We start from the raw sequence: 27,734 nt of genomic DNA on the forward strand, positions 1-27,734 counted from the left end.
AGCCTAATATTCAAAGCCAACAAGAATCAATTGTATTATTCATTTAGACATAACATTGTTATGGGGCTTAGAAATTACAACACAAGTGGAAACTGGTTAATTTAATTTATACATATATTTTACATGTGAGGACAGTGAAAGCATTTTTACAAATTTCTCAATTCATACATATGTAAAAAAGGAGATATATATGTTGTCAAAATTATACTGTCTATAATACTGCAGACAAGGATGTTTGAACATTAGCTCAGAGGAAATTCAAATGAATAAAGATTTTTTTAAAGTATGTATATCTGTATAAATATATATATTCAAGAGTAACAGAATTGTATTATACATTAAGGAGGATCGAAGACATGAGAAACTCCCAAGGGTAAAAATACAAAAAGGTACAAGTAAGTTACATCATGAGTCACCACATTAGATCTCAAATCAGTCAAAGATTGTCAGTCATCACTTTCAAAACTTAGATACAGGGAAAACACACGTCATCCAGGGCACACCTCACACACAAACACTAGAAAACTAACTTGGTGAGCAGTTTCTCCATAAAGCTATTTCACTGAGTAGTCCATCCCGGTGAATGTGGATTGGCAATCCTACTTGCGTTGACAACGACGATCAAATTAAGTGAATTTGCAGCCCAATCCTAAAGACATGAGACACATTCTAAAAATGTCAATTTCAATTCATTTTTGTCATGCAAGTGAGCAAAAACACTATTGCCACATTTAAATAACAATTGTAATTGTTTAAAATATTCCCCTCACATGTCACAAATTTGATCTTTGAGATATGAGTGCACTCAATGTATAGGAATTGACATAAGGCAGAACTTGCTACTTCCTAATCCTTCCTAGTCAGTACAACAATCAAATATGGAATACTGTTGTACAGTTATTCAGTTGGACACACAAGACTGCATCAATAGCTGATTGTCAAAAAGCATATAGTTTTAGAGATATTGGAGAAAATAAAGCATTTCCTGCATTGAGCAGTGCTCCACTGCATAACACAACACAATTAAGTAACACAAGCATAATATCAAATGGTCAAATGAACACGTGGTCATTAGGATGCATTAAAATGTACCAATAATACATACAGTACCAGTCAAAAGTTTGGACACAACTTTCATTCAAGGGTTTTTCTTTATTTGTACTATTTTCTACATTTTAGAATGATAGTGCAGACATCAAAACTATGAAATAACACATATGGAATCATGTAGTGCCCAAATAAGTGTTAAACAAATCTAAATATATTTTATATTTGAGATTCTTCAAAGTAGCCACCCTTCCCTTGATGACAGCTTTGCACACTCTTGGCATTCTCTCAACCAGCTTCATGAGGTAGTCACCTAGAATGCATTTCAATTAACAGGTGTGCCTTGTTAAAAGTTAATTTGTGGAATTTCTTTCCTTCTTAATGTGTTTGAGCCAATCAGTTGGGTTGTGACAAGGTAGGGGTGGTATACAGAAGATAGCCATAGTTGGTAAAAGACCAAGTCCATATTACGGCAAGAACAGCTCAAACAAGCAAAGTGAAATGACAGTTCATTATTACTTTAAGACATGAAGGTCAGTCAATACGAAACATTTCAAGAACTTTGAAAGTTTCTTCAAGTGCAGTCACAAAAACCATCAGGTGCTATGATGAAACTGGCTCTCATGAGGACCGATACAGGAAAAGAAGACCCAGAGTTATCTCTGCTGCAGAGGATGAATTCATTTAAGTTAACAGCCTCAGGAATTGCAACCCAAATAAATTCTTCACAGAGTTCAAGTAACAGACACATCAACTGTTCAGAGGAGACTTTGTGAATCAGGCTTTCATTTGTTAGTTTATTTTATTTTATTGAACCTTTATTTAACTAGGCATGGTCGAATTGCTGCAAATAAACCACTACTAAAGGACACAAATAATAAGAAGAGACTTACTTGGGCCAAGAAACACGAGCAATGGACATAAGACCAGTGGAAATCTGTCCTTTGGTCTGATGAGTCCAAATTTTAGATTCTTGGTTCTAACCGCAATGTCTTTGTGAGATGCAGAGTAGGTGAACGGAGGATCTCCGAATATGTGGTTCCCACCGTGAAGCATGGAAGAGGAGGTGTGATGGTGCTTGCTGGTGACACCGTCAGTGATTTATTTAGAATTCAAGGCACACTTAAGCAGCATGGCTACCACAGTATTCTGCAGCGATACGCCATCCCATCTGGTTTGCGCTTAGTGGAACTATCATTTTGTTTTTCAACAGGACAATGACCCAACACACCTCCAGGCTGTGTACGGGCTATTTGACCATAAGGAGAGTGATGGAGTGCTGCATCACATGACCTGGCCTCCACAATACCCCGACATCAACCCAATTGAGATGGTTTGAGATGAGTTGGACCGCAGAGTGAAGGATAAGCAGCCAAGAAGTGCTCAGCATATGAGGGAACTCCTTCATGACGGTTGGAAAAGCATTCCAGGTGAAGCTGGGTGAGAGAATGACAAGCATGTGCAAAGCTGTCATCAAAGCAGTGGGTGTTTACTTTGAAAATCTGAAATATATTTTGATTTGTTTAACACTTTTTTGGTTACTAGATGATTCTTCAAAGTAGTTATTTAATAGTTTTGATGTCTTCACTATTATTCCACAATATAGAAAATAGTAAAAAAAAAAAAACTTGAATGAGTAGGTGTGTTCAAACTTTTGACTGGTAGTGTACGTTTTTGTCATTTGCCACCTGTTCTTGTAACATAGAGAAAGCTATTCATTCATATATTTTTCATTTTATAGCCAATCCTGCCTTGCTTTCGTTTTGTCTCTGAAACGCATCTTTCTTTCTCTATCACTATGTCTGTCTCTTCCGCCCTAGTCTCCTATACACAGGACCAGCCTGGTTGCAGAGTAGGAACGCTGCTGTCGTTATTCTGCACAAACACTGATCATCATCATCCTCATCATCATCATCTTGCGGTGGATAGATACATACCAACATTCCTCTAGAAGGCACACAGTTCGTCACTTTCCAAACCAAACACACTGGCAATCAAACCCACACTTGCATAAAAGGAAAGAAGTACGTATAAATGAAATAATGTAAATAATAATAATAATATTAAATCACAATAATAAGCAGCATTGGGTCATGTAACTATAAGGAAAATATATAAACCAATATAATGTATATTTGTACATAGCGTGTTTCAGTATTACAAGGTCAAAATGGTAATTGTAAGTGTTTAGAAAACTATATATCGTATTTTCTGTATTGCACATAGTCATACTATTACATATGTTTCTGACAGAGTTTTCACATCTGTCTCCATATGGACAGAGGAGACTGTGTGGACACTCCAATGTGTTAACTGTATAATACTGAGCGTGTGTTTGTAAGTGGTGGATTAGCAGGTAGGGCTTTTGTCAAGGAGGCTAAAATGCACTGCTCTTGGTGCCAGTAATGTCACTGTACATGACAGTCATTGAGCAGGTGTAATGTATGTGTTGTGTGAAGACATGGATAGCCGTGACTGCTTAGCAAATATGTATGTAATCATGAGATCCATATCTGTAACAAAGCAATGATTACACACTTGCAGTCCACCTTCCTCAGGACTCTGCAAAATTAGCTCAATAAAACATAGTCATCATAATAATATTGAGAGTGGAATTGACTGACTCGATTAACAATGTCATCCATGTATCTGGCAGCTGGCACTTCAACCAAAGGAATTTGTTGTTGTTGCTACGAGTACTTACCCGTCACAAACATTCCCTTAGGTCTGATACTCAAAACAGAATCCTGAAGACATTTAGGGGTGAGTGGGAACAACAAAAGTGGGCTTTATACCACATCTCCTATTTGGAAAAACAGTGAGTGTGAAGCTAAAGGTAGGAGTCACAGCTGGGGTATGCCTAGACTTACATGTCAGACTAACTTTGAAAAATGCCGCGACTTACGCCGTGTGCACACAGGTTGCATTATTACATTGCCGAACGGTAAATTTTACGTAGTCTTCGCAATCCATGCACCGCATCATAACAAAAATAATCATGCTACACATTAGCTACATATTAGCAACTTCTTCGGTGGATTATCTACTTCCGTTCCTGATACCGCACGGCAAAGCAACAGCACAAGTTGGAAAAATCCAACACAGGCATGCAACACACTACACGCAGCGACAAGCATCGCAACCGAGTCCGGCAGATGAGTCTCAGAGGTGAGGATTGCCTCCCATTGAAATGAATGGACTTCTGTCGGAACGCATACATTTTACACAATCGGTATGCACAAGGCTTTATGTGGGTTAGCTGCAGAGGACAACCTCATTGCTTCCTCCTAAATTGTGTAGTTCAACCATCTTTTAAAGTGTTCATGTGCGCATGTGAATTTGTATTTTGGTAACTTACTTTGTCACAGCTGTGTGAGAAGTGTTGCACTCTTCCCCTCTACCACCAGCTAATTCAGTCCAGACCAACCTGAAGTCCAGGAAGTGTTTGTGTTTACTTCCTGGGGTAAGGCTAACCTGGAAGAAGAGATCTCTAAGACCCAAGGCGAAGGAATGGGATAGAGCACTAGGGCCACGCATGGTCACGGTCCTAGTGTCAAACTCTTATCTGAACACTTTTGTAAACCTCCACAGCGCAGCAGATACTTTAATTTCCATAGAAGACCTATCTGTTCCTGTTCTGATTAGTTTGCTTTCAGAACTGTCCTCTGGCTTCATTATCCCATCCCTAGCCCTTGTACAGTTAGTTGTTATTGGTCCCAGATCAGGGATTCTTATTGTAGTCTTTGCTCATGCTGGAAATTCCACACAGTAGTGTCTGAATTGTTAAACAGATGTCAGGTCGTCCTGTTCTCAGTCTCTCAAACACACACACACACAAGTATAGAGGCACACACACACACACACACACACACACACACACACACACCTCTGAGAAGAACAGCGGTAGATAAAAAAATGGCAGCCAGGGCCCCAGGTGCTAAGTGTTGATTGTTGGAGCGAGAGAGAAGAGGGGGGGGGGGGGAATCATTGTTCAGAAAGCCAACAGTCTGGGCTCTTCTACACATACACAGGCTCCCCCTGCTCTTCCTCCTCCTCTTCCTCATCCTCTTCCTCCTCAGGGCCCATGCTGCTGGCTCCGCTACTGCTGGGAGGCCCCTGGCTGTGGCTGATCTCAGGGGGCTTGGGGTAGCGGAAGGGGCAGCCGTTGTCGTCAAAAAACCTGCGAAAGGTGAACTCGTAGAAGGCGTGCTCCGGGTGTTTCCCGTGTGGTGTGCAGAGGGTCTCCCAGGCCCGTGTGCTGTCACCGCTGTCACTCCATGCCCCGGGACCCCCCTCCTCCTCCACTGGGTCGAAGTTGGATGTGTCCATGGGGTGGGCTATCTTGGGCTGGTAGGGGGCGGGCTGGGTGCGCAGGTTGCTGGAGAAGTCCATCTGGTCGAAGAAGGGGTGAGTCTTGATCTCGCCGGCGCCGTTGCTCCCAAGACGCTCCTCAGGGGAGCAGCAGAGATGGCCGATGATGTCGACAGCCTCTGAGCTGAGCTTAACCTGCGGGGGCACCTGCAGCGTGCTCTCCCAGTTTATCACCTAAATAAGAAAGGGAAGGGGGAGACTGTGAGGAAACAGTATGTTTCAGAGCTACAATTGATTAGTTATATGGCATTTCCACATTCTGTAGTTTAGCTGAGCCGTGAGTCGACAGACTACTAACCTTTATCTGTGTCTCGGTGGGTGTCGGGGCCAGGAAGGGTGGGTGTCCCACCAGCATCTCAAAGAGGATCACTCCCACACTCCACCAGTCACACAGCTGGGTGTACCCTGCAGGGACAAGACCACAACCGCTCACTAACAAGACCACAATGTGCTTCTTTATTTATCAAATGTATGACCACTCCATTCGTTCATGTCCAGTATTGCCCTCACCTTTGCGCAGCAGCACCTCAGGAGCGATGTAGTTGGGCGTGCCCACCAGGGAGTGTGCCAGGCAGCGCTGGTGTTGTCGTGTTGCCCGCTGCTCCAGGGTCTGCAGCCGGTCGCCACAACGACAGTTGGACACGTCATCCCAGAAGTCACTGGGCTCCATGCTGTCCTGCCTGATGTGGCTCCCTGGAGAAAGGAAAGGACATTACATATCGATCATATCATATCAAGTAAAAGCTGTCTATACAACAGCACATACACAGTGCAAAAACTTGTCCTTTGTCTTTCTCCTGCTCACCTTTCTGATAGTACTTGGAGTTGTGTGTCCAGCGGAAGCCAGTGCAGAGGCCAAAGTCAGTCAACTTGATGTGTCCGTCCAGGTCGATGAGGATGTTGTCAGGCTTGATGTCGCGGTGGATGAAGCCCATCTTGTGGACACTCTCGATGGCCAGGGTCAGCTCAGCCACGTAGAAGCATGCCAGCGGCTCGGGGAAGACGCCCATGCGGATCAGCAGGCTCATCATGTCTCCTCCGGGGATGTAGTCCATGACGAAGTAGAGGCTGTCACGATCCTGGAACGAGTAGTACAGACGCACCACCCACTCGTTGTCTGCCTCCGCCAGGATGTCACGCTCAGCCTTAGGGTTAGAAACACTTTATTGTCCAGTCCACACAAAATGTGGAAATGTGCCTTTGGTGTCACAATAATATTGACATATCATGGAAACATCATCAGGAGCATCTCTTCAGCATGATCATTTGGATTCATCTTACCTTGACATGGGCCACCTGGTTGCGATTGAGCACGTCCTTCTTGCGCAGCGTCTTCATGGCGTACAGGGCTCCCGTGTCCACCTTGCGGGTCAGGCACACCTCGCCGAAGGCCCCGATGCCCAGTGTCTTGATCTTGACAAACATGGCCTTGTCCATTTTGGCACGGCGCAGACGGTTGTAGTTGGACTCCTTCTGGTTCAGCATCTTCCTCATCTGCTCCTGCTCGGCCTCTGATAGGCCAGCCTGGAGGAAGGGGAAGAATGTAGAAATAAAGAGGATACGTCGCCCTGGTAAAATCCTGTATATATGTGCCTTACTACAATGATATTATATTTTATATATCTTGAAGTGTTTTATGTTTTGAATGTCTCCATCAACTGTTAATATAAGTCACTAATATATTAGTGTATAATATAGTAAATGTTTTTCTAAATGTTTTGGACAAGCTGTTCTAGGTATTTAGGGTAATCTAGCTGTTGTCTACAACACAGGTCCTCAGGGATAATTCTTCAGATTCATAATCTTTAGGTCTCTTCCTGTCTCACCTTGGACATCTCCTGCTCCAGCTGTAGCCTGCGGTTCAGTTTTTCCTGGTGGGTCTTCATCACATTCTCCACATGCTGCTCCATGTAGAACTTGAAGGCGAAGGGTGAGTAGCTTTTAATGCGCGATTCCCTCTTCTCCTGATCACGCCCGTTCTTCCTCACCGGCACCGGCGATGTCTGGATCTGCTTCTTGTCCTTCACTGCCTTCTCTCCTTTTCCAGACTTGGTCTTCTCTTTCACCTGGCTCTCTTCTGCCTTTCCCCCTCCTCCTCCACTGCCACCGTGAGGCCTAGCAGGGGTGTTGAGGTCTGAGGCCTCCAGGGGCCCTGCCTCTGAAGAAGCCCCAGATATGAGCAGGGTTTTGGGGTAGGGGGGTGGTGGACAGCGGGGCTCCTGGGCAGGCTCCAGAGCGTAGGCCTCTTCAGGCATGTAAGCGAGGGGCTCAGATGCTTCCTGAGCAGCCAACCAGCCAGGGTGACACGGCCCCACAGCTGTCTTTGGCTCGGGCCTCATCACCCGGATGCTCTTCACCGGCTGCTGGATGGGGGGCGACGTCACCGCCGTGATGGTGTTGGGTGGACCCAGGGATGGGTCCTGCTTGCCGGGAGCTGGAGGTACCAAAGTGGGCCGGATGTTGTTGGGGGGCGCTGAGCGGTTGTTAAAGGAGTTGGTCCTGCTGGGGACCCGCACCTCTCCCCGGAAGGGCCCCTGAGGCTGGGGCTGCCTGGCTGGAGGGGCCCCCTCAGGCCCCTGGGGCCCGGCCCAGTGGTGTTGGTGCTGCTCGTACAGGTCCAGGTTGAGACTGGCTCTGGAGGGCGTGAGCAGGCCCTGGGGGAGGTCAGAGAAGTCTGGCCCCATGGCAGCGGCAGCTCCACCGGGCGAGCGGGACATCATGTGGACCTGGTTTGAGGTGGGGCTGGACTGCCGGGGGTGTGAGTGGGGCGGTAGGTACAGGTTAGGGGTGTACCCTCCCCCATTCTGGCCCATGGCCCCTTTAACCTGCATGTTGACGTAGTTGTCGGGCGCCAGCGGTGGCATCTTGTTCTGGAAGGATGCGCTCCTCTTGATGCCGTAGCCCGAGGGCTCCATCATGTGAGGCCGGCCGTGGCTGTAGTCGTAGTGGGGTACGGGGATGGGGCCTCCTGGTGCCTGGGGCTGCAGAGGCTGGCCAGGGACGCTGTAGCCAATCATGGCCTGCTCCATGCTGCCTGGGTAGGCCTTTTGCGGGGCACCTGGGGGGTACATGGGGTTCCCTGGATTGTTCTGGGCGGCCATGGATGGAGGGTAGGCTCCAATACTGGGCGGGCGTCCCATGGGGTTAACCATGGCAGGGCCCTGTGCTGTGCCCGAGGGGGGGATCATGTAGTTCATGACAGGAGGGGCACCCATGTAGGGCCCCTCTGGCCCATAGCCAGCACCCTCATACATCGGTGCCCCCATCTGGTGGTAGGGAGGCATGGCACCCTCACTTGTTCCCTCCAATGGTGGTCTGTGGTCCATTGAGTTTGGCATGCCCCCTTTGCCTGTGGACAGAAATTATAGTGGTGAGTGAGTTGTCTGGCAAGATGGCGCCGATAGAGATGGCAGCTTCACTTGAAGTCCTTAGGAAACTGTTGTTTTTTAATGTATTATTTCTTACATTGTTAGCCCAGATAAACCTTAAGTGTTATAACATACAGCCGGGAATAACTATTGGATATCAGATAGACATCAACTAACCAGCACTACAACCAGGAATACCACTTTCCCAAAGCGGCCATCAGATTGTTAAACAGCCATCACTAGCACAGAGGCTGCTGCCTACCTACAGACTTGAAATCGTTGGTCACTTTAATAAATGGAACTATCTATTCTTTACTATCTATTGCATCTTAGCTGCTCTGTCACTGCTCATCCATATATTTTATACTTATATATTCTCATCCCATTCCTTTACTAGATTGTGTGTATTAGGTTTTGTTGTGGAATTGTTAGATATTACCTGTTAAATACAGCTGCACTGTCGGATCTAGAAGCATAAGCATTTCGCAAGACTCACAATAACATCTGCTAACCATGTGTATGTGACCAATACAATTTGATTTGAGTTCATATGCTTATTGCAATTTAAACTCTCTGTGCATATATTTAGAATATATGTGCATGGGTTGTGTTACCTGGCGAGGTCTGCCTGATAATCCGGACGATGAGTTCATTGCGTGGGTCCAGGTATCCCATCTTACTGATGTATTCCAGAGCAGCCTCAATGTTTCTGCTGCCCGTCTGCTTCAGAGCCCGCACCGCCATTTCCTGGTGGCAAAACAACAAATAATGGTGTCTAACAGACATTATAAAACTGGGTGGTTCGAGCCCTCAATGCTGATTGGCTGACAGCCGTGGTATATCACGGATATACCACGGTTATGACAAAACATTTATTTTTACTGCTCTAATTACGTTGGTAACCAGTTTATAATAGCAATAAGGCACCTCAGGGATTTGTGGTATATGGCCAATATACCACGACAAAGGGCTGTATCCAAAGAACCGCCCTTAGCAGTGGTATATTGGCCATATACCGCACCCTCGGGCCTTATTGCTTAATTAAGTAAATCAATGTGACTGATGAAGATCGTCCATCTCATTTTGGGGATCAGATTGCATTGTCTCTATTATTTTAGAGCTAAACAGTGTATAGTGTCTTCTATTGTCATTGTCTCTTCTATTGTAACCCACGCACACATCAGGTGACGATAAAAACAGCCCCCCAGCAGGCATTGCACCTGCATCCTCTTCTCCTGGGGTCATGCACCAGCCACTTCCTGAGCCTGCCTCACACACACACACACAACAACAAAGAACACAGAGAACTGAGAACATACAACCTTTAACATTCTTTCAACATTCCAATAGTAGGATATTTTTATGACAAGGACCTCTACAGTGATAGTTCAGCACCATACTCCAGTACTTATTTTAGCTTTTGTATAATGATCATGCAGGTTATCCTGCTATTTTCACACTGGCTGATAGCCAGAGTACAAATAACAACAGGCATTCTACATCAGTGAGTGAGAGGTGAAAATAAACATGACAAACGCTGTGACCGTTCTTTAACTAGGCGACAGACACCTACATGAGGAAATATCCCTGAATAGCATATGACCTCACTCGAAATGACCCTCAGTCAAGACAGGCATTCAGCCCACACCGCCTCCACTGGTCAGTTAGAGAACTCAAACCAAATACTACTGCTCATCTGAAATGGCTACCTAACGTTGTTGTTTAAAATATATACATTAAATCAAGGAAATAAACTAGTGCCAAGGCAATTTTCAAAAGTGAACTGAAGTGGACTTTAAACTAGTTTAAACGGTGTAATGCAGCCATTCCGTGTCCACAGATTCTGAGACCGACCGGGTGCTTTCATTTGCAGGGAGGAAACTTAGTCAAACATAAATGTGTTTTAAAAAAGGGCTGCATAGCAACAGTGGGCACATTCAGCTCTCAGAGCCAGGAAACGCTGGAGCCACAGATGTTGTACACATTCTGTGTGTTTGTGTGTGTGTGTGTGTGTGTGTGTGTGTGTGTGTGTGTGTGTGTGTGTGTGTGTGTCCATCTGAGAGTGGGCCTGCCAATACGACTGAACCAAAATACACTCTTTCCCTCCCTCCCTCTCCCTCACTCATAAGAAACACACATTTGCACACCCCCATTAGCGCTGCTCACATACTAGCACACACACACACATGCATGCACTCGCACACACAGGAAACCAAATATAAACATTCATGTCTGTTTATGGTCACTCTATGGTGACTGGCCTGGGTCTGTGTGTTGGATTCCACCATAGCTAAAGGAGAGTGCTGAATAGATGCCTGGTTTCCATGCTAATGTGGAAGCTTTACTCCCTCAGAAACCTCCATCTCTTTTTCTCTCCCCCTTATCCTTTCCTAAGTTTATTTCTCTCTTGCTCACTCTCTCGCCCTTCCTCTCTGTCTATTGCTTTTCTCGCCCCCTCCCATCCTTTTCTTTCCCATTCTCTCTCCCCCTCCCTCTCTACTCTGTGCCGAGACTGAAACTGGGTGGAGGCTGACTGCTGTGGACAGCCTGGTGGTGCGTTGCGTTCCAACTCTGACCTCCAATGTCATGGTGACAGATGTTCCCAACATTCCACAAGCCAGGAAGCAAAGAATTCCAGATATTTGGAAATCTGTATTTTTCGGTGTCTGATTTACCATTTCTAGGCTGGACATATTACATTTTCAACAATGCTTTTTCAGATCAAAATTAGTTCATTGCATCCGCCGTGGAGCCCAGTTTCATAATATTACCATATGTCCCAGCTGCTTGCCGTAGTTTTGAAGTAATCACGAAAAACAGGCCTTATTTTAGGGCATTTTTCACCCTGCCAGCTCCTATTAGTTCTATTGAGCACCGTGGCACCAACTCACCTTCCGAACGTTCTATTCCCAGCTTATTGTTCTACGTCGCAATGTCTGCTTTGCTATTGTTGGCAATGAGACCTGCCCAAGTTGCTGGTAGTTAAAATGTAAACATCAAAAAATTACTCCTGGAACTCTGAGATCGTCCCATTGTTTCCTATAGGGAAATATAGGTATATCTCGCAATGTGTATATTTAGATTCTTTCAAATTGGACACCATTTTAATCGTGAGAATCTCTTTTTTCTAATTATGTAAGGCTCGGCAGCATACAGAATTTTTTTACATACTTCCTCGTTATGTAGACATAAGCACACTTGCACCATCGAGGTGCGGATGTTTACTTTCTACACAAGGTGTTATTTTTCAGTTTCGTCCTAAGAACAGATTGTAGTGGTAAAATAAAAAGGGATAAATGTTTTGGTGCCATTTAGGCAAAATGGAATTCTAAGCATCAGAAGTCAGAAGAGGCTCTGCAAACGTTTCATTCCATTAATTTGCTATGGGTTTGCACTAGTGTTTCAACTTAGCCAACGTTCTTTTGCCATTTTTCAGCCTTGGGTGAATTTTGACTCGTTCTATTGTCCAGCCTACCATTTCTCTTCCCCCTCTCTTTCTCGGTCTCTCGCTTACTCTCTCCTCTCTGTATGTTTGTCTTCTTGACTCTTATGTGGCTTCCAGCCTACAATATCCTCCGCCACATTTGCACCCTTGTCATAATGGTTACAGCCACAAGCCAAGGAGTTATCCCAAACACAATCACATGCCAAAACATCTCGGACAGCACTGACAGTAGGCACACACACTCAACTCTTACTCTGAGAGGAAGGCTTTTTTTTTAAAATATTTGTTTTATCTTTGACCTAATTCTGCAACACATTCCACTATGGGAAATGAAACCCATATGGGAGACCTTTAGAGAGCGGAGTCTGGATGGACAGGCCGAGAGAGAGTGACATCAATAGGCCTGTGGAACAACAGATAGTGCTCCGCCATCTTCTCCTTCTATTAATCAAACACACACACAAGGCCTATGTCACGTCCTGTTAACTTCTTGCGAATATAGGGGGTGCTGTTTCGACTTAGCATAAATCGGGCTCCAGATTAAACGGCTTCCTACTCAATTCTTGCTCGTACAATATGCATATTATTATTATTATTGGATAGAAAACACTCTCTAGTTTCTATAGCCGTTGGAATTTTGTCTCTGAGTGAAACAGAACTCCTTCTACAGCACTTTTCATGACAGGGAGTGAGATTTCAGACATCTTGGCCGCTGTTCCCAGGTCGGTTGTAAAGTCCCTGTAAATGCTATGGAGAAACACACACTGCCTACGTCTTCCTCTGGATGTCAGTACGTGGTGACGCTTTGAATGGAGTCGATTGCGCAATCAGGGCCTCTATAAAACACCAAAGACCGGAAGTAGCTTTCTTTTCCTGCCCGCGCCTGACGCACGATGGACATCGGACTTGCCTTCTTCCAAGCTGTTGTTTAGCCAGTAATATTTCTCCGGTCATGTTTTTACTCGTTATAGGTGTTAAAAACATCATAAGGTAGTTAATTTGAACCGTTTTATAGCAATTTATATCCGTTTAGTTCGATTTTATGGCATTTCTGTGTAATGCACTTTGAAGCGCTGGGCACTTTGAGTGCATGGTGAACGTTATTGGCCATTTCGACGGGACAAGAGGAGATCTTTCGACCAAAAGACGATTAGACCGGAGAAAGGATTCCTTGCCCAAGATTCTGATGGAAGAACAGCTCATAGTAAGAACTATTTATGATGATAAATCGTGTTTCTGTCGAAAAATGTTAAACGCTTATGCCGCCATTTTGTTTGGTATAGCTTCGCTTGGCGCAACCTGTATTGAAAAGTAAGGATAATTTAAAAAATGTAATTCAGCGATTGCATTAAGAATTAAATTGTCTATCAATCGCTGTCCACCCTGTATTTTTTAGTCAAGTTTATGAGTATTTATGTATAAGACTAGATCACTGTCTAATATGGCGCAAGACATTTTCTGACCAGCTGGGCTACTTTTCTCATTGTCTAACCATGATTTTGGTGGCTAAATATGCACATTTTCGAACAAACTCTATATGTATGTTGTAATATGATGTTACAGGAGTGTCATCTGAAGAATTCTGAGAAGGTTAGTGAAAAAATTAATACATTTTGGTGGTGATAATGCTATCGCTCTTTTTGCCGTGAATCAATGCTGGGGTAATGTTTGCACGTGCTATGGTAATATAACGATTTATTGTGTTTTCACTGTAAGACACTTAGAAAATCTGAAATATTGTCTGGATTCACAGGATCTGTGTCTTTCAATTAGTGTACGCTGTGTATTTTTAAGAAATGTTTTATGATTAGTAATTAGGTAATACACGTTGCTCTCTGTATTTTTTCTAGTCGAGTTGTGATGGTGGGTGCAATTGTAAACTATGATTTATACCTGAAATATGGTAGGCGTTAGAGGTTAACCTCATCGTTAAATAAACGCGGCAGCCACGTCGTTTCATACGTCGGCGGTTTAATACGCTTAGCGTGCATAAGATTCCTGTCTCCATTCCATTTTGGACGGCCTATAATACAGTAATACTGGAGCCGCTGTACACATGAAGGAAGGAAGGTGGCAGAGGAGAGGAAAGAGCTCCTCCACACTCCGGCGGTTCCCCCTCGCTTCCCCACCAAAACATTCCCTCCTTTACAGTGATTATGTAACGCGCCGCATCGCTGTGTAACTTGTGGCTGGAGGAGGAGAGGAGGCGGCGCGTCTGGTAAGAATCAGGCCAGCGGGCCCGTGGGGGTGGAGGTGGGTTGAGACCAAATGGGCCACTCACTACAGCGGCCATTACAGCTGTGGAATGTAGGGAAAACAAGGGCCCACGCTCAGTGGTCTGCTCAGTGGACACAGCCCTAGGACAAACACATACTCACAGTGACAGGTGACTGCCGCATCGCTCATTGAGACACCATTACCTATAATCCATCAGTGTCAAAATCAGTAGGCAGGAAAAGAGAGAAATGTTTTGCCTGTACAATATAAACTTGTCCAATTATTTTCATTGTCAGTTTATCCTTCTGCTTGTGTCTATAAATGCAACAAATAAATATTTAAAGCTAATGAGAGGAGAATAAATGGGATATAGAATACAGAGAGAGAGAGAGGCCAGATTGTCTGTGGCGACGCGATGGAAGCAGATGGAACTGTTCCACCCTGATACCATTGAATCGCCACTTCCTGTTTGTATTGACAGTGCTCCCTCTCTCTCTCTCTCTCTGGTCTGAGCCATTCAGAGGAACTAGAGGTCAAACCACACTTACTACACAGTAACTACACACTAACTACACTATTACTATATGCTAACTACACACTAACTATACACAAACTAACTACACATTCCTAGTCCTACAGGATCAGTAAAAATCTGTGTGTACTAACAAGAACAAGCCGTACCAAAGGACACATGCAAGCACACAACAGCTTTCTGATAACTTAAATCGATATGTTTATTGATGTGGCTTGCATCTCTCTCGCTCTCCCTCTCTCAGTAATTTTCTCAGTAGTTTTGTGCACAGGCTTGAGTTAAGCATTCTTTAGATGCTGAGTGCTGCAATCCCAGGGCCTGTACTCAGACCTGTCCTAAAGCCTTCAACCACAAAGGCATAGTACTGAGTCTGGTTATAGTGACCTGTCTCTGGCCAATCCAAGAGCTATAAAACACAGAGTCAAAACTGAGCCCTTTAAAAATGACTGTCACGACTTCCGCCGAAATTGGTGCCTCTCCTTGTTCGGGCAGCGTTTGGCGGTCGTCGTCACCGGCTTTCTAGCTACCACTGATCCACGTTTCTTTTTTCCATTTGTTATGTCTTGATTGTACACACCTGGTTCCCATTACGTTATTATTATTTCCCTATTTAACCCTCTGGTTCTCATTATGTTTTGTGCGTGATTGTTCCTGGTTTTGTGTTAGTCTTTTGTGTTAGGGTTTGTTATCCCTGTGTGGATTTATTGGCTGATTATTTTTCGACGTTATTTTACTCAGTTCTGTGTCCTGCGCCTGATTCCGTCCTCACCTCTGCACAACTGACACTTGACAATGGCCTGATCTTAGGCCAGTTATGAGTGTTTAAAGAGCGATTGAACTATGTTGCACAGTCTGATCCGTATTATTCAGAAATACTCTGATATATATTAGTGATAGAATATGCTTATTTTCCTGTAATAAGGCTTTCCATATCTGAACTATAGTAGTATAGTAAAGTCTTTATTTCTATAGGTGAAAGGTGAGCATGTATGAGCTGACATCATTTCCTGCAGAAACACTACCTGTCCTCTTCTTCCATCTCCTAACCTCTCCTTCTCTCTTTTTTCCTCTCCTATTCTCTCTCAGGTGTGAAGATGTTCACTCGCTCGTTCCGAAAGAGGATAAAGAAACCAGCGCCAAGCGGATTGTTCAATTCGCCGGATATTTCTGCACTCCGAAGGATGTAATAAAGGTCGACCGATTATGATTTTTCAACGCCGATACCGAATATTGGAGGACCAAAAAAATCCAATACCGATTAATCGGCCGATTTAAAAAAAAAATAATATTTGAAATAATGACAATTACCACAATACTGAATGAACACTTTTATTTTAACTTAATATAATACATCAATCAAATCAATTTAGCCTCAAATAAATAATGAAACATGTTCAATTTGGTTTAAATAATGCAAAAACAAAGTGTTGGAGAAGAAAGTAAAAGTGCAATATGTGCCATGTAAAAAATCTAACGTTTAAATTCCTTGCTCAGAACATGAGAACATATAAAAGCTGGTGGTTCCTTTTAACATGAGTCTTCAATATTCCCAGGTAAGAAGTTTAGGTTGAGGTTATTATTGGAATTATAGGACTATTTCTCTCTATACCATTTGTATTTCATATACCTTTGACTATTGGTTGTTCTTATAGGCACTTTAGTATTGCCAGTGTAACAGTATAGCTTCCGTCCCTCTCCTGGCCCCTACCTGGGCTCGAACCAGGAACACATCGACAACAGCCACCCTCGAAGCATCGTTACCCATCGCACCACAAAAGCCGTGGCCCAACTACTCCAAGTCTCAGAGCGAGTGATGTTTGAAACGCTATTAGCGCGCACCCCGCTAACTAGCTAGCCATTTCACATCGGTTACACCAGCCTAATCTCGGGAGTTGATAGGCTTGAAGTCATAAACGGCGCAATGCTTGAAGCACAGCGAAGAGCTGCTGGCAAATGCACGAAAGTGCTGTTTGAATGAATTCTTACGAGCATGCTGCTGCCTACCACCACTCAGTCAGACTACTCTATCAAATATCAAATCATAGACCTAATTATAACATAATAACACACAGAAATACGAGCCTTAGGTCATTAATATGGTCAAATCCGGAAACTATCATTTAGAAAATAAAACGATTATTCTTTCATTGAAATAAAGAAACGTTCCGTATTTTATCTAACGGGTGGCATCCATAAGTCAAAATATTCCTGTTACATTGCACAACCTTCAATGTTGTGTCATAATTACATAAAATTCTGGCAAATAAGTTCGCAATGAGCCAGGCGGCCCAAACTGTTGCATATACCCTGACTGCGTGCAATGAACGCAAGAGAAGTGACACAATTTCCCTGGTTTAATATTGCCTGCTAACAGGAATTTATTTTACCTAAATATGCAGGTTTAAAAATATATACTTCTGTGTATTGATTTTAAGAAAGGCATTGATGTTTATGGTTAGGTACATTCGTGCAACGATTATGCTTTTTTCGCAATTGCGCTTTTGTTAAATCATCCCCCATTTGGCGAAGTTGGCTGTCTTTGTTAAGAAGAAATTGTCTTCACAGTTCGCAACGAGTCAGGAGGCCCAAACTGCTGCATACACCCTGACTCTGTTGCACAGAATGCAAGAGAAGTGATACAATTTCCCTAGTTAAAAGAAATTCATGTTAGCAGGCAATATTAACTAAATATGCAGGTTTAAAAATAGCTGGCACCTTACCTTGGCTCCTTGCTGCACTCGCATAACAGGTAGTCAGCCTGCCACGCAGTCTCCTCGTGGAGTGCAATGTAATCGGCCATAATCGGTGTCCAAAAATGCCAATTACCGATTGTTATGAAAACTTGAAATCGGCCCTAATTAAATCGGCCATTCCGATTAATCGGTCGATCTCTATTATGTAACCATTGTACTGTACTCTTGGCAGAGAAAGGTTGTAGTGTATCATTGAATTATTATGACAGTGAATGGGGCTTTCTACCGCCACATTAGTGAGTTACTGTATGTTAACCACTAACACACGTGACTATAGAACCAGCATTCAAGCAAAGACATTAATACAGACCAGAGCAGTTTCTTCCACTTGAGAGCAAGCGCACACACACACACTCCCCAGTCCTCACCTGGTCACAGCCAGCATTGACCAGCTCCTGCAGCATCTGTCGGTTGACGTCTCCAGCGGGGTGGGCAGAGCCAGAAGAGGGTCCAGACTTGTATTCAAACGGCCTGAGGGACTTTTGGATCTCCCTCAGAGCATTCTGGTAATTGTTGAACTTCTGAGGGGGCCGGTGCTGCTGCTGGCGACTGCCGGGGTCTTTGCTCTTGCTTTCGGCCCCGCGGCCCCCCTCGCCCCGGGAGCTGCCCCCGTGGAGGGCCTGGCTCATCAGCTTGGCCGGCTGCTTCAGCCCCTCCTTGATCTCCTGGAGGCGCTGGCGCGTGTTGCCCATGTACGGAGCAGCGGGAAACGTCTTGGGCCTCATGACACTCCCGTTTTAGTCTATGGAACACACACTCAAATTCTCACCCAAAAACTGACACACACACACACACTCCGAAGCTGTGCAAAGATATGTGAGATTGGGATTCCTCTTTCTCTCTCTGTATTACTGTTTTTGTTTGTCTCTGTGTGGCTGGCTCCTACTGATAGGAATCCCACTGGCGTGCCATGGTGTGTGTGTTTTAGGGGTCACATTCCTCCTTATTCCAAGTCATGTGAGGGGTGACAAGGGTACTCTTGCCCCAAACCGTTCTGGCTCCCATCTGCGCCTGTGGAGCAAGATCAGAACAGAAAATGTTACTGAAATGTCACTGTAAGGGTACGGTGTGTGTGGTCGGGTTGTGGTCATGGTGGCATAGGGTCATATTAGTTACACACGTCTCATCCACTGTGTGTGAAATGCTCCTGTGTGATCTAATATTAACACCCCTTTACGGTTTTATCTTCAAGAACATTGTCTACATTCTATCGTGGCAATGCTACTCTCCGGGGCAGAATATAGGAGGTGTGAATGAAGTATGTCTCTGTTCACAATCACGTAGAATAAGCGGCAACAACCATGTATTATCACTGTGTAATCGTGTAACAGCTTTTGTGGTGTAAAACACCGTATTACACATGTTCAATTATGACAATGACTAAAATATAGTTGTTTAGCTTGGACTGAGAGACCACCAGACCAGTATGCTTGGTAGTCCTTGAGGCCTGGGATAGCTTTGAACAGTGGCATCCCCTTGGTCCATCTAAATCAGGACACTACTCTCACACACACTCTCTCATCATGGGTTGAAAAAGGCATTTTGGGGGTTTGGATGTTTGAGGCGTTTTCTGACACAATCACAGCACTCACTGTGAGTCTAGAGAGTTTTCTGAAACAAACACATATTTGGGACGGTAGTGCCAAGCTCCACAACAAGTTGCCCAATCTCCAGAATCTTTAGCCTCAGTTCCCATTGTTGTGATGCTTTGAGCGCCGCGTCCACCCATAGAGCATTCCATTCCACAAGTAAAGACAAGAAAGCTCATATCATTCCATCACGGGGCAGAGAGGACCAAAATAAACAACAGAAACATGGATTTCCCCTAAAGAACAACAGACAGAGGAGGGTAGAGACATGGTCTCCTGAATGTTTAAAAAACACTAGTCGGAGCAGCTTCTGGCCAGCAGTTGGAATGGTAGTTGACATAGTACTGTTGTGTATAGTGTATATATAGTGTACAGATGAATCATTGATCACTCATGAACTGCACTTTTCTACCTGTATATGTCCTCCTCTATGCTTGATTATGTGTTTTTATGTATGCACAGTGCCACAAACAAAATTTGTGAAGCAAAAGGCCTTTGTGGCACGGACTGATTAGAGACACCTGTACTGTTAATCACACAGGATCTCCTATGGGAAACAACTGGCTCTGATGTTTGGAATGGTGGCTGCAAAAAAAATGATCCTCACAGAATGGAAGTCACCCACCCCCCTTGCTTCAGTAGATGGCTAGCAGAAATGATTAACACCATTCACTTGGAAAATGTATATTTTTTTAGGAGCAACTCCTCCAGCAGATATCTCAAGGTTTGGGTTCTGTTTCTGGACCGTCTGGACAGAGACTGACTGTGAACACTGACTAGGATTCAAATATATCTGCAGAAAGAACATGGTGTCAACTATGATGTCACCTCCAGTTTAAAAAAAAAATAATATTCTGGTTATTTAACTACAGTGGGTGAAGTGGATTTACATCCGGTAACGAAATTCCATCATGGGTCCCTGATCTGTACTATACAGAAATGCATAATTATGGATATGAATATCATTCTCTTCATGGTGATGTATGCTAACTAGGTACAGAAAGGTAGAAATATGTAATATCCTTATTGCATGTTTTGGTATTATTCTACACACTGGATATTATTCTAATGAGCTCTCCCACCAAAGAAGATCACCTTTGGTTACTCCGCACCAGACCAAATCTGAATCAATCATTGACATCTGTGTTTCACAAGTTTGGACATTACAAACATACAGTACAGTAGATATGTACAGTACAGTACATTATACAGTACTCAGTCACACTTTATTTGGATAGTCCGGATAGTCCATTTGTAGATGCTTTACAGATGGTCATACTGTCAACAAACTATCTGTTGATATGCAACTGTTTGCTAAGGTTACGGTTAGGTATAGAATAAGGATAAGGGTTAAGGTTAGGGCTAGGGTAAGGGTTAAGTCAAGTGTAGGGTTAGGATAAGGGTTAAGGTTAGGACTAGGGTAAGGGTTAAGTCAAGTGTAGGTTTAGGATAAGGGTTAAGGTTAAGGGTTAGTAGATGCTGAAATGTAACTGATAGTCTGTAGAGCATCTACAAATGAACTATTCAAATAAAGTGCTACCCTGTACTCTACTCTAGTGTGCTCTACTGTACCGTAGAGAAATCTACTCTACTTTTCTTGACTGTACTATTCTCTACTGTACTCTGCTGTCCAAACTTGTAAAACATAGATGTCTATGAATGGTTCAGATTTGGTCCGGCCAGGGCAGAACGACCAAATTTTAACCACTTTTCAATGTCCATGTCGGTCGGTGATCAGTAAGTGAGGATGCTTGTTACAGTAAATGGATAGAGGGTAGGTGGTAGGTGTCAGTATGAGCCGGAGGTGACATTAACACAGAGGGAGAGAAAGAGGTTGTCCAGACTGTTTTTAGTCTTGCTTTTACCACCAGACGACAGAAAGAGTAAGAAAACAGCGATGAGCTGAACACAACAGCATGCCAGTGGAAGGGAGGACATTAACAGGTGACCCAACTGTGGTTTGTGACTACCATGATTTCCCATTGTAGCCAATTCAATTGCATTAAATCTGATACTGATATTTTGGTAATTCCGTTACCGATTTGTTAACAGAATTATGAGTTTTAATCACTTAATAATTCATAAACAAACTTGATATACAGTACCAGTCAAAAGTTTGGACGCACCTACTCATTCAAGGGTTTTTCTTTATTTTTACTATTTTCTGCATTGTAGAATAATAGGGAAGACATCAACACCATGGAATAACACATATGGAATCATGTAGTTACCAAAACAAAAAAGTGTTATATATTTTATATTTGAGATTCTTCAAAGAAGCCACCCTTGCCTTGATGACAGCTTTGCACACTCTTGGCATTCTCTCAAACAGCTTCATGAGGTAGTCACCTGGAATGCATTTCAATTAACAGGTGTGCCTTGTTAAAAGTTAATTTGTGGAATTTCTTTCCTTCTTAGTGTGTTTGAGACAATCAGTTGTGTTGTGATAAGGTAGAGGTGGTATACAGAAGATAGCCATATTTGGTAAATGACCAAGTCCATATTACGGCAAGAACAGCTCAAACAAGCAAAGTGAAATGACAGTTCATTATTCCTTTAAGACATGAAGGTCAGTCAATACGGAACATTTCAAGAACTTTGAAAGTTTCTTCAAGTGCAGTCGCAAAAACCATCAAGCGCTAATGATGAAACTGGCTCTCATGAGGACCGCCACAGGAAAAGAAGACCCAGAGTTACCTCTGCTGTAGAGGATAAGTTATTTAGAGATAACTGCACCTCAGATTGCAGCCCAAATAAATGCTTCACAGAGTTCAAGTAACAGACATATCTCCACTTCAACTGTTCAGAGGAGAATGCCTGAATCAGGCCTTTATGGTCAAATTTCTGGAAAGAAACCACTACTAAAGGACACCAATAAGAAGAAGAGACTTGATTGGCCCAAGAAACACGAGCAATGGACGAGCAGTGGAAATCTGTCCTTTTGGTCTAATGAGTCCAAATTTGAGATTCTTGGTTCCAACCACCATGTCTTTGTGAGATGCAGAGTAGATGAACGGATGATCTCTGCATGTGTGGTTCCCACCGTGAAACATGGACAAGGAGGTGTGATGGTGCTTTGTTGGTGACACTGTCAGTGATTTATTTAGAATTCAAGGCACACTTAACCAGCATGGCTACCACAGCATTCTGTAACGATAAGCCATCCCATCTGGTTTGCACTTAGTGGGACTATCATTTGTTTTTCAACAGGACAATGACCGAACACACTTCCAGTCTGTGTAAGGGCTATTTGACCAAGAAGGAGAGTGATGGAGTGCTGCATCAGATGACCTGGCCTCCACAATCACTGGACCTCAACCCAATTGAGATGGTTTGGGATGAGTTGGACCTTAGAGTGAAGGAAAAGCAGCCAACATGTGCTCAGCATATGTGGGAACTCCTTCAAGACTTTTGCAAAAGCATTCCTCATGAAGCTGGTTGAGAGAATGGCAAGAGTGTGCAAAGCTGTCATCAAGGCAAAGGGTGGCTACTTTGAAGAATCTCAAATATAAAATATATTTTGATTTGTTTAACACTTTTTTGGTTACTACATGATTCCATATGTGTTATTTCATAGTTTTGATGTCTTCACTATTATTCTACAATGTAGAAAATAGTAAACATAAAGAAAAACCCTTGAATGAGTAGGGTGTGTACAAACTTTTGACTGGTAATGTAAATAAAACACTAACAAATTGGTAGGCCTACCTTTAATTGTTACTTCTGTAAAATGTCAACATCCTTATGGGGGAGAGAAATTAGAAACCATCTTAAAGATGTGGGTTTTTGTGACAAAATTACAAGGCACAAAGCAATGATTCTTAAACTTACAGAAGGCAAATCATTTTTCCAAAACGAAATATAAGAGTTGATATTTGTTGACAGGGGTCTTTACTTCAACATTATTGTGTGTTGATGTATGTATGATGCCTTTTAAGACTCTTTCTGGTAGATGTTGTCTAAGATCCCCTTTACACATGTTTTACCAGAAATCAAAGCCTTTGCATTTTCCTAATGTTTGGGATGGAACATGGTTGAAAAATGTAAATATAATTGAATTTCTCAAAAATATACTCTTAGCTTTCATTTGACACCCAATTGGACATGCTCCTATGAACGTCACATTGGTGCTCACAGGTCCTTTGGGATGGAAATGCCCTGGCCTGTCTTTACCAATGAGGTCCTCAGTCTGCAATGCCTGATAATAATGTCTGAGTGGTTGTGGTTGGGATCCAATATTTGATTACATGTGGAGACACAAGTCACACAACGGTAACAGAAAAGTACAGAGATCCTTTCAAACATGTAAAACATAAACAAGTTAACTTGAATGCTACCATTCATCACATTGAAGCTGTTGCTGTAGATCCAACCTAGATTTAGGTTGGAATGAAAGTATATTTATTTTGACGAGATGACTTTGATTCAAGTTATTTTAATCAAGAAGTCAAATACAGTCGGCTAATATCTGATCTCCTGATGCGAGATGTAGGTTTGCAATGAATGTTACACATTAATTGTACTGAATTCAAGTCAGATTCCCAGGCAGTAACACATAATGCACATAATACAATAAGCCAGTCTTATCAATACAATCAATACTCACAGGCTTTTATCAATAGATAACATCTGATCCGGTTAGAATATGACTTTTAAAATGTATGCTACAGTCACAATTAAACAAATGGGCTATTCATTGTAATACCTGCATAATTGTAATTTTTTATTATCTAGCCTATATTAACATTTTTGTAACATTATTTGTGTGCCTGTTATGTTGTTTAAAGGTAGAGCTAGAACAAGGTTCCTACCTTGAACCTCGTGTGTTATTGCACACCTGAATGAAACGCATGGTTGCATCAGTGCCAATCTATTAGCCTGCTGTACTAGACTGATAATTTGGCATACACTACGCAAACTACTCTTAAACAGTTAAATTGTGGCAGTTTAAAACAAGTATTTATATAGAAAGTTATTCCATTATAAGTTACAGAAATAAAATGTCCAAACTTAATAAACAATCAGTGAGAAGTTTCTGCTATTCAAAAGTTTATCAAACAGCATCATAAAAAAATCTGGACATTAAGGACAATGGTGCACATCACACAAAAATACAGACTATTTGCAGCCTGTTTACAGAATGAGAGACCATTATGGAATTAAATAATTCACCAAACATTTAATGCAACCAGAAACATCCTAAGAATCCATATTCACCTCAAAGAAACATTTTAAGACACATTCGTGTTTCAAAGGTACATTTCAACACTTTTAACACGTCATTTAAATATTATTTTGCCACGCTTAAGACCCCCTCCCACCCTAGCCTTTAGTGAAAACAAAACCATTGTAAAATGACATTTGTTTCAATATCCTAAACACATTGATCACGTCATGGGTTTTCTTGTCGAGGTTGTGATTAATTAGAACATTTCGAGACTGAAAAAGATTGTGGGGCCTTCTCAACTTTGCGCTGGAAGTTTTAAGATCTATCGGCCGATCTGAGCGCAACTCTGCAGCCTGGAGCAGCCCGACATTCCAATGTAGGGAGAATTTCAGTCCCAGCAGTCTCTTCCTCTGGCCGAAAGCTAGTCGCGTTGGAAGAAATCCGAGGCTTTATCTTCAATTTACATAAATGTCAGTACTGAAAAGAACATTTATCTTTGTGTTTTCATCAAAATAGTTAGGCTTTCCCAAAATATGATGAAGATTTGAACTTACCATGTGATAGAAGTATCATTCAGCTTTAATCCGAGAAAGAATCCAACCAAATACGCTTTTCGGGAAAACTTTATATCCAATCCTTTGTTGCACAATCCATACGATAATGTATCGAACTTTTTCAACGGTAGGCTCGAGTAAATATCATGAGAATAGACTCCATTTTCTCCCAACTACAGGCAGAATTAGAATGCAGTACAAAGTTGGACACTTACTGCATTGTTAACATTCCTGGAGTCACGTGAGGGACCAATGCACGTCAGCACCGCACATATTCTAGGCGGGGCTTCCTAATAAAACTTGCCATTGATTCTTGCATCCATTAAAAACCCTGGTTTTAATGTCTTTTGCAAAACCACTGTAAAACAAAATGTGTACATTTCCAAGGAGAATCCGAACACTCAAAACCATTCAATATATATATTTTATTTTCATAGGCAAATAAACACAACCAATAACCCTTGACATCAAAGGCCAGGATGCTGACAGTTTGCATCATGGAATGCCTTTCGATACTGTTAATCACTTTTTATTGATTCAAAGATTGTCTGCAATCGGTATGGACGAGGTGAAAGGTGTCCCACAGGGTTCGGTTTTAGGTCCTGTACATTTTACTGTCTATATAAACAATGTTGGTCTATCTGCAAAACATTGTGTATGCTATTTCCCCCAAGGTCGACCAGGCTGTTTCAGAGTTTCAATTTAGATGTACCAGATCTGGTACCTGGTCTCAGGGATGGCTAACTCTAGAGATCCCTTCAATTGGAGTTGGGTAGATGTTTGTTTTTTTTTTTTTTTTTTGTTTTTTTTTGCAACTTATGTGTGGAATGTCCAATGCACTTTAAAATTGGAGGAATTTGTGCCTCTAGGGCAAGTGTCCCAAATATTTTCTTGAGAGGATGGTCGGGCTGGAATATAATTATAAATCATTTGTAGGCCTACACTGCAAATTGACTGCAAGAAGCCCAAAAAAACAGATATAGTAGTTGACAAAACCTTGATTACATTGGGATACGTACACATATCCCTCTTGGGAACAGATACTTGGGAACAGATTTCCTCAATTAAAATCACTAAGTTCCTGGTAATTTTATAGTGTTATGTCGAACAACAAAAATGTATAGATATATACGTATATACAGTTGAAGTCGGAAGTTTACATACACATAGGTTGGAGTCATTAAAACTAATTTTTCAACAACTCCACAAATTTCTTGTTAAATCAAATCAAATCAAATTTTATTTGTCACATACACATGGTTAGCAGATGTTAATACGAGTGTAGCGAAATGCTTGTGCTTCTAGTTCCGACAATGCAGTAATAACCAACGAGTAATCTAACCTAACAATTTCACAACAACTACCTTATACACACAAGTGTAAAGGGATGAAGAATATGTACATAAAAATATATGAATGAGTGATGGTACAGAACAGCATAGGCAAGGTGCAGTAGATGGTATCGAGTACAGTATATACATATGAGATGAGTAATGTAGGATATGTAAACATTATATAAAATGGCATTGTTTAAAGTGGCTAGTGAATTTTTTTTTTACATACATTTTTACATTATTAAAGTGGGTGGAGTTGAGTCAGTATGTTGGCAGCAGCCACTCAATGTTAGTGGTGGCTGTTTAACAGTCTGATGGCCTTGAGATAGAAGCTGTTTTTCAGTCTCTCAGTCCCTGCTTTGATGCACCTGTACTGACCTCGCCTTCTGGATGATAGCGGGGTAAACAGGCAGTGGCTCGGGTGGTTGTTATCCTTGATGATCTTTATGGCCTTCCTGTGACATCGGGTGGTGTAGGTGTCTTGGAGGGCAGATATTTTGCCCCCGGTGATGCGTTGTGCAGACCTCACTACCCTCTGGAGAGCCTTACGGTTGTGGGCGGAGCAATTGCTGTACCAGGCGGTGATACAGCCCGACAGGATGCTCTCGATTGTGCATCTGTAAAAGTTTGTGAGTGCTTTTGGTGACAAGCCGAATTTCTTCAGCCTCCTGAGGTTGAAGAGGCGCTGCGCCGCCTTCTTCACCACGCTGTCTGTGTGGGCAGACCAATTCAGTTTGTCCGTGATGTGTACGCCGAGGAACTTAAAACTTACTACCCTCTCCACTACTGTCCCGATGTGGATAGGGGGGTGCTCCCGCTGTTTTCTGAAGTCCACAATCATCTCCTTTGTTTTGTTGACGTTGAGTGTGAGGTTATTTTCCTGACACCACACTCCGAGGGCCCTCACCTCCTCCCTGTAGGCCGTCTCGTCGTTGTTGGTAATCAAGCCTACCACTGTAGTGTCGTCTGCAAACTTGATGATTGACAAACTATAGTTTTGGCAAGTTGGTTAGGACATTTACTTTGTGCATACAACAAATAATTTTTCCAACAATTGTTTACAGACAGATTATTTCACTTATAATTCACTGCATCACAATTCCAGTGCGTCAGAAGTTTACATACACTATGTTGACTGTGCCTTTAAACAGCTTGGAAAATTCCAGAAAATTATGTCATGGCTTTAGAAGCTTCTGATAGGCTAATTGACATCATTGGAGTCAATTGGAGGTGTGCCTGTGGATGTATTTCAAGGCCTACCTTCAAACTCAGTGTCTCTTTGCTTGACATCATGGGAAAATCAAAAGAAATCAGCCAAGACCTCAGAAAAAAAATTGTAGACCTCCACAAGTCTGGT

The 27,734-nt window shown here is 42.7% G+C and overlaps 1 protein-coding gene across 1 annotated transcript; it reads right to left on the reverse strand.

The window, feature by feature from the left end:
* Positions 1–86: 86 nt before the first annotated feature.
* Positions 87–25,271, reverse strand: LOC129820977 (serine/threonine-protein kinase LATS2-like). Its single transcript, XM_055878158.1, has 9 exons — positions 25,044–25,271; positions 18,102–18,744; positions 9,401–9,533; positions 7,245–8,767; positions 6,700–6,942; positions 6,224–6,563; positions 5,929–6,111; positions 5,717–5,823; positions 87–5,592 (listed from the first exon to the last, which is right to left on the reverse strand). The coding sequence occupies exons 2-9, from the start codon at positions 18,456–18,458 to the stop codon at positions 5,065–5,067; spliced, it is 3,414 nt and encodes a 1,137-aa protein (XP_055734133.1). The 5' UTR covers positions 18,459–18,744; positions 25,044–25,271; the 3' UTR covers positions 87–5,064.
* Positions 25,272–27,734: the final 2,463 nt, after the last annotated feature.

This window comes from Salvelinus fontinalis, chromosome 23, assembly GCF_029448725.1.
Source record: "Salvelinus fontinalis isolate EN_2023a chromosome 23, ASM2944872v1, whole genome shotgun sequence".
Taxonomy (NCBI): Eukaryota; Metazoa; Chordata; class Actinopteri; order Salmoniformes; family Salmonidae; genus Salvelinus; species Salvelinus fontinalis.

Excerpts from the sequence above, each read along its gene's own strand:
- LOC129820977 (XM_055878158.1), bottom strand. The coding sequence starts at position 18,458 with ATGAGGCCCAAGACGTTTCCCGCTGCTCCGTACATGGGCAACACGCGC. Across the intron at positions 9,534-18,101 it reads TCAATGCTGGCTGTGACCAG|GAAATGGCGGTGCGGGCTCT; the intron begins GTGAGGACTGGG and ends TTTTGCCACCAG. Across the intron at positions 5,593-5,716 it reads CCACCGAGACACAGATAAAG|GTGATAAACTGGGAGAGCAC; the intron begins GTTAGTAGTCTG and ends TTTCTTATTTAG.